The 8,114-nt window shown below is 39.1% G+C and overlaps 1 protein-coding gene across 1 annotated transcript in view; it reads left to right on the top strand.

Annotated features, from left to right (window-relative positions):
- Positions 1–784: 784 nt before the first annotated feature.
- zc3h12b (zinc finger CCCH-type containing 12B) overlaps positions 785–8,114 on the top strand; it is a 115,198-nt gene continuing 107,868 nt past the window's right edge. Inside the window, exon 1 of the mRNA XM_078547429.1 lies at positions 785–1,122. Within this exon, the coding sequence (XP_078403555.1) occupies positions 904–1,122 (219 nt within the window). The 5' untranslated portion in view covers positions 785–903. The remainder of the gene's footprint in view (positions 1,123–8,114) is intronic.

Genomic DNA, 8,114 nt, shown 5'->3' with positions numbered 1-8,114 from the left:
TTGGCATATTGACCAAGCTTCTTGCATTAGCCAATGCTAACAAACACAAGTTAATTGGTTATTCATTGTACTGCTGTTTGTGGATCCTGCTCTACATAAATGGTGACTGCATTTGTCTGCATAACAGCAGCCGCTGGATTTCAAATTATTATTTTTATATGAAATGAAACATTTCCGGGAGAAACAAGATGAAAACATAAGCATTTCTTTCAAACTTGAAAAAATGTACAAACATCTTTATGAATCCTGCTTATTCCTCCAACTGATTGAAATCCTGCTCCTTTCAATGTTTCAAGGTTGGCATTGATGTACCCTGGTTATTATTTTGATTATTAAGACATGAAACTGATCAGGCTATTCTAACATATTGATTATGTGGAAATTGAGATGGTGAATGAATATGATTTGTAAAAAATAATCACAGCATTGCAATGTTAAGGTTTAACATGGCGCACATGAATGCATAAATACACACATCTTGCTTTGCTAATATACAATTTACAATTCACAGTGAATTTTATCACCAGTTCAAGTTTTTTTTTATTGTTTTGATTTTGATTGAGGTTTAAATAAAATCTACGTATAGCAGTTGGCCAATGGCCAAAGCAAAAAATGGGCAAGTCGATATATTGGGTTGTAAACAAACAGCAGATGAAGCTCATTTTGAGCCTGTAGAGGGAAGTATCGAGTATTGAAGAAAAGCAGAGAGAGAGAGAGAAAAAAAAAGGACAAGAGAGAAAGAGACGCAGGATCATGAACGAGCGAGGTAGCAGCGAGGGGAAGAGGAGGAGGAGGAGGAGGCAGAGGATGAACCGTTTCCTGCTGTAGTTATAACCCAGCAAGAGGGAAAGAAAGAGAGGGGGGTTTGAATCCGGATCCGTTTTTTTTTGGGGCCGTCGTCCTATGAATAAATACGGCCCGGTTTACGGGGATCGAGGTAAGAGGGGGATCATGTTGGATTTCGTGATCCCGTTGAGTGCCAGCGCCAGGCTGGAGAACCTCATCCCTCACATCGAGAGGCTGTTCAGGGTGAGGATCAGCGCTGGGCCTGCGGCAGAGAGCAGCAGATGGGTCCACATAGACCAGGCAGCAGAGGCACAGGAGGGGCTCAGGAAAGCAAAGGTAAGTGACTCTTATCAGGGGGGAGGGGGGGGGAATACAATCAAGCTGACGTATTTCTAACATGACCATGGACTTGTTCCTTTAACTGGCCCCTTTTTTATATTTGAAATTGTGTGCCAAGGTTTGAGGGTGAGGTGGGAAGAAGAAAATGAACCTGCACTTGTTGCTATGAGACGCGCAAATAGCAGCACCAGGGCCTTTTGTGCCACATAAATCATCCAGGCCTTTGCTGTTGGTTTACTGCTGGATTTTGGGCTTTGTACTTGAGCTGGAGGAATAAGCAATACATTTAATGAAAGAAAAATACTTTATTTTTTTTATTAGGAGGCAGGTAAATATTTATTATTTTGACATGACCCTGCTAATTTTGCACCTCTTCCAGATTTTGTTTGAAATGGTCAAAATATATGCTTCAGAAAAATCTTTTTTTTAATTTAGTCACCTTTTTTATATGTCAGTATGGGTTACCAAAGCTTTGAAACGCCACAATCAATTGTAGTGTTTTAACTAGTAAATAGTTTGAATGTATCACTGCAACAGCTGGTTATCATGTCTGGTTGAATTATCAATTGTTTTTAAAAGACATTTTGAAAATAACAGTATGAAGGTTGAGTATTTGACTGCCTGGTTTTTGTATTTATTAAGGTGCAGAAAACATTAATCAAAAATCAAATTGCGAGTGATATAGAAAGTGAAGTCGATAATGACTTCTTAAACTTCATATCTGTCAATAGATGGAGGGAGAGAAAGATGTTCTGGGAGAGGAATGCAATTACACTATCGCTAAGAACCAAGTAATGGAATCTTGCACACTGAAAGATTATGGATTTATTTTGTTTAAGGCCTCAGGATGAGCTGATTTGCGGGCTGATATGTTCACCATTGTTCCTGTACTTTAGTTGCAAAACAAATCAGTATTTTTATCAAATACAGTACAAAGTTAAATAGACTAGACAGACTCTAATCATTAGTATTTTACATTATAATGTAGCATCGGTTGGAGTTTAAGTATTTTGTCAGTGACACAAAACTGTACATTTTAGCTTCCATTGTTACACTGAAAACATTTTACCATTTCATTATAAAGCTTTGTTCTTGGTACCAACCATGCTACAAATTATTTTATCAGTTTAGTAGTAAAGAGCAAATGGTTTTCCATTACAGATTTAAAAAAAGGACTAATCAGTATTTTTAACTATAGGCAATTAACTTATTCAGGCCTGTGGTCAGATTGTGTGGTATGTGGGTATTCAGTCCCTATGGTATTTGCATAGTTTGCGTTCTAAGAGTGTGTTTGGAGAGATCAAGGAGCTTATTTCAAATTCAAATAGATGATTCCATGTATTAGAACTCAACCACAATACTGACCAAAATTTATTTTGTAACCGGAGTTTATCATACTTGAGTTTTTTTAAACTAAATCCCATTTTTTTTCTTCTTTTGTATTCTTTCACGGGACGTGGGGGTTGCTGGGTAGGCCAGCATTTTTATTGCCCATCCCTAATTTCCCTTGAAAAGGTGCTGGTGAACATCTTGAACAGCTGCAGTCCATGTGGTGTAGGTACACCCACAGTGCTGTGAGGAAGGGAGTCCCAGGATTTTGACCCAGTGACAGTGAAGGAACAGCGATTATAGTTCTAAGTCAGGATGGTGTGTGGCTTGGAGGGGAACTTGCAGGTGGTGCTGTTCCCATACATCTGCTGCCCTTGTCCTTCTAGGCGGTAGAAGTTGCGATTTTGGAAGATGCTATTGAAGTGAGTTGCTGCACTGCACCCAGTAGATGGTATACACTGCTGCCACTGTGCATCAGTGGCGGAGAGAGTGGATGTTGAAGGTGGTAGATGGGGTGCCAGTCAAGTGGGCTGCTTTGTCCTGGATAGTATCAAGCTTCTTGAGTGTTGTTGGAGCTGCGCTCCTCCAGGTAAGTGGCGAGTATTCCATTATGCACCAGAGTTGTGCCTTGTAGATGGTGAACAAGCTTTGAGGAGTCAGGAGATTAGTTACTGTCCACAGAGTTCGCAGCCTCTGACCTGTTCTTCCGCTTCCATATTTATATGGATGGTCTTTAAAACAGCTATAACACTAAATCTTCCTAAATACAAAATGTAACTCTCTTAACATTTCCTTTTATTGAGAAGTAAAGGTGAAGGCCTATAATGCAGGATACCACTGAGATTAAAAAAAGAGAAAATTCAGCAAAGCAGGAATTGATTAAGCGGTGCCAAGCTTGTGTTTAAAAGCTTGGGGCTTGTAGAAGCAAATAAAGAGATGAGGAAGTCTGTGTTTTGAGGTCCTGCATAAGAATGAGCTATAGATTGCATGATAAACCATGAGTATCAATTTACCTTCAACATCAGTGAAGCAGGGCAATCAGCTCCCCAGATGGTAAACCAAATGATTTCTGGCAGACCCTGTGAAAATTAATCAAAATAGTCATTTTTTTGCGGAGCAATAGTTAGTGCGCTTCAAATTTTTGAAATAATTGGTCTCTGTGCATTGAATACAATGAAGACTGGTTTCATCTTTATTGAAGTTCTGTTTCTAAACATCACATTCTGTTTAAAGGAGATAAGCACTGGGTACTCAGAATTAAATATTGGAGGACTTGGATTAATTATTTGATTTTATCTTCTTGTAAGGTGCTCAAGTCTTGGAGGCAGTTAGGCTTTGCCGAGCGGTGAATTGTTGAAACAAGGAAAATGTAATGCTCAAAATGTATTACTTTTTATTCAGCTGGGTATAAATGGCAAAAATTATTTAAATGCCTTGTTGGGTTTTTGCTCAGAATGTTTTGAAAATCATTTGTAAAATAATGTGCTTTATTGTTATAAATATTAATTGTTAAGAACAATGATATCGGAACTGCTCTGAGAAGCATCAGTTGGTAGAAACACCACATTCTGGATCATCGGAAAAGAATACAAAATCTTTCAAATTTGTGAATTTCCAATCTGCGAACATAAATACAATCACAAAGGTCTGCTGTGAGATTTCACTTTGAAACTAAATGAAAAAATCAGATATTTTTGAAAATTCCTAACAAATATGTTCTTAATGGCAGTTAATGTGGCCTACGTGAAGCCTGAGTAACTTCCCATCTTGTCTACTCCACTGTCCACTCTTGTGTACCACTTTTCTGCATTCATCTCTTTGAATTTGTTCCCCCAGCATTGACAGATAAATCCTAAATTCTTTTTGTCAATTTTTCAGTCTTGTCCTATATAAAGGAGGTAAATTTTCATTGTGCATATTTCATATTGGTTGAACTTTGTTAAGGGCAAATCATATTTAACTAACAAGTCTTTTGGTGAGGCAGCAGAGATGGTTGATGAATGCAATGGTGTTGATGTGGCATATGTTGACATCCAAAAGGCATTTAACACAGGCTTGTGAGCAAAGTTATAGCTCATGGAATAAAAGGAACAGTAACAACCTTTGTGATTGAGGAGAGTGACAGGAAACAGAGAATAGTGATTAATGGATGTTTTTTGGACTGGAGAGACGTTTGTTGTGGAGTTCCCCAGGGGTCAGTGTTAGGACACCTGCTCTGCCTGATAAATATTTATGACCTAGATCTTAGTATACAGGGCACAATTCAAAATTTGCAGATGATACAAAGCTTTTAAGTATTGTGAACTGTGGAAGACTTTGTAGAACTTCAAAAGGACATAGACAAGTTGGTGTAGAATGGGCGGAGAAGTGGCAGATAAATTTAAAACATAAGAGTGTGAAGTGATTCATATCGGTAGGAAGAACACAGACAATATAAAATAAAGGAGGTGCAAGAGAAGAGGGACCTGTGTATATGTGATTAAGCCATTAAAGGTGACAGGACAGGTTGACCGAGCAGTTAAGAAAGTATATGGCATACTGGGCTTTATAAATAGGGGCTTATAGTGTAAAAGCTAGGAAGTTATGTTAGACTTGCATAGGACACTAGTTCGGCCTCAACTGGAGTATTGCGTTCTGTTCTGGGCACCATGCTTTAGGAAGGATGTGAAGGCGTTAGAGGGTACAGAAAAGATTCACAAGATTGGTTCCAGGGATGAGGAACTTCAGTTATGTAGTTAGATTGAAGAAGGTGGGACTGTTCTCCTTGGAGAAAAGATTGAGAAGATATTTGATAATTAACAATATGAATTATTCAACAATATGTATATTATACAACAATACACTGTCCCACTGTTTGGGATCTTCCATTCTAATCTGTAATATGAATCTCAGGAAGCTCATCTGGTTGAGTGTTGGGCTTCAGGCAGAGAGGGTGTTGTTTGAAACCAGAGGTTATAGAGCTAGCTGCACTATCACAAGTAATGTCTTTGGATTCTTAGAGCTGTTGGCAATATCTGTGCTGCCTGATATTACCATGTAATGGTGATGAGATATGTTTGTTTGCCTTAATTTTCTAGTATAATGTGCAGAACTGTAGTTGGTGGGCAGCAAGTCGGGTGTTATAACAGACCTAGGTTTCAGATAACTGCTACAAGTGACCCTATCAGAAGCAGTCCTCTGTTGGATTGTACAGAGAATAATAAACCCCTTACAATAAGGCTTATCTATATGTGAGAAAGGATATTGTCAAAATACCAGAACAGAAGTCCAAATGGTTTGTAACCTCTACCTGTACTTCACGGTTAGATTACAATCTATCTTATTGTTCATTCTTGGGTAACTGTTTATTTTTCTGATCTGTATGATCGAACTGTTCAAATCATTGAGCAGGGCTTTTTTTTTCTTCCCACCATCTCTCCTGAACATGCAAACTCTTGCTAGGGTAGTTTCACAGGTGCCAACTATACAATCATAGGTTACATCCCAGAAGGAGGATATTTATCCGTTGCTCCTGTGTTGGTGCCAGTTCTTCAGCTGGAGATATCTACCCTAATCACATTTCCCTGCCCTTTTTTGTATCATTTTATACCCTTTTTTAAAAAATACTTATTCAATTTTCTTTTAGATGTCATTATAGTCTCCGCCTCCTTATTGACTTGTGGTAAAGCCATCTGATCTTCAGTGCAAGAAATGTTTTCTCCATTGTTCTTATGATAATCCTTAATCAATATCCTTTGTACCAATTTGCCAAATACTGGGAACAGCCCTTCACTGTAATTTATTAGATTCACTGTAATCTATTAGATCCCTTTCAGCAATCTGCGAGCAGTGTTTTTGTGTCTGGATGCCTGTGTCCAGTGGGGTTCCACAAGGATCGGTGTTGGGTCCTTTGCTGTTTGTGGTATATATAAACGATTTAGACTTGAATGTAGGAGGGTTGATCAGTAAGTTCTCAGATGACACGAAAATTGGTGGGGTGGTAAATAGTGAGGAGGATAACCTTAGATTACAGGAGGATATAGACAGGCTGGTCAGATGGGCTAATCAGTGGCAAATGGAATTTAATCCGGATAAGTGTGAGGTGATGCACTTGGGCAGGACAAACAAGGCATGGGAATACACGATGAATGGTAGGACCCTGGGAACTACCGAGGATCAGAGGGACCTTGGTGTACATGTCCACCGGTCCCTTAAGGTAGCGGGGCAGGTAGATAAGGTGGTTAAGAAGGCATACTTGCCTTTATTAGCCGAGGCATAGAATATAAGAGCTGGAAGGTTATGCTAGAACTTTCCGCATTATAGGAAGGATGTGATTACACTAGAGAGAGTGCAGAGGAGATTTACCAGGATGTTGCCTGGGCTGAAGAGTTTTAGTTATGAGGAGAGATTGGATAGACTGGGGTTATTTTCCCTGGTGCAGAAGAGATTGAGGGGGGACATGATTGAGGTGTATAAAATTATGAGGGGCAAAGATAGGGTAGACAGGAAGGAACTTTTCCCCATGGTGGAGGGATCAATAACCTTGGGGCATAGATTTAAGGTAAGGGGCAGGAGGTTTAGAGGGGATGTGAAGAACAATTTTTTCACCCAGAGGGTGGTGGGAATCTGGAACTCACTGCCTGAAAGGGTGGTAGAGGCAGAAACCCTTGTAACATCGAGGATGTGCACTTGCGATGCCATGGCATACAAGGCTATGGGTCTAGTGCTGGAAAATGGGATTAGAATAGTTAGATACTTGTTTGACTGGCGCAGGCTCGATGGGCTGAAGGGCCTTTTTCTGTGCTGTAGACCTCTGACTCTATAATCTCTATTCCAAATAAAATACTATAACCACATATTCCTGTGGTGAAAGTGATTCTTCACTTATCCATGGATCTAATATCCTCCCATAAGGGGAACTCAAAGCTGCAAGCAATACATTGGCTGTAGCCAAACCTTGTACAAAATCAACAATATATCCTTACTTTTATATTTATTTCCATATATGAATTCCAGAAGGTTATTTGCCATTTCCATCTGAATAATGGTCTTGGAAAATCCATGTATCAATATCCCTAAATTTCTCTGTTCTTCAACACTATTAAGAACCTTGTGTTTTGAATATACTTTTCCCAAAACAAACTATTTCAAATTTATTTGTTTTGGACTGTCTGTCACCCTCCTCTCTACCCACTTTGCTAACCTGATGTGTTTCTGCAATTTCCTACATTCCTCTTCACATTTCATCATGCTGCTTAATTTGGTGTGGACTGCATACATTCGCCCTTGACACAAGAGGAATGATATTCATCCTGAGACTTCTTGCTTGATACCTGGCGCACACAATTAATGTCCTCCCAATTGGGGAAAAACTAACTCTGCTTTTTTTTTTCTCTCTGGATTTATTTCAGTCTACATGACTCCAATCTCTTTAATATCACGTGTCTACTTTTTCACACCTCAGCCAACTTCTGAACATCCCACCATATTCCTATTTTTTTTAATACATTCTCTCGTTTTTTAACAAATTAGTCAAGAATGCATGACCTGTCTTTTCAAAAATCCTTGCTAACTATCCCTGCTTAGCCCATGCCTTTCTAAGTGTTGACTAATCTTATTCCCGATACCACACATTGCAGAAGTTCACCTACAACTGAGTCCAAGACTAATTGGCCTTGGTT

This window comes from Cetorhinus maximus, chromosome 8 (assembly GCF_964194155.1).
Source record: "Cetorhinus maximus chromosome 8, sCetMax3.hap1.1, whole genome shotgun sequence".
Lineage (NCBI taxonomy): Eukaryota > Metazoa > Chordata > Chondrichthyes > Lamniformes > Cetorhinidae > Cetorhinus > Cetorhinus maximus.
This window is presented reverse-complemented; position numbering and strand designations above follow the sequence as displayed.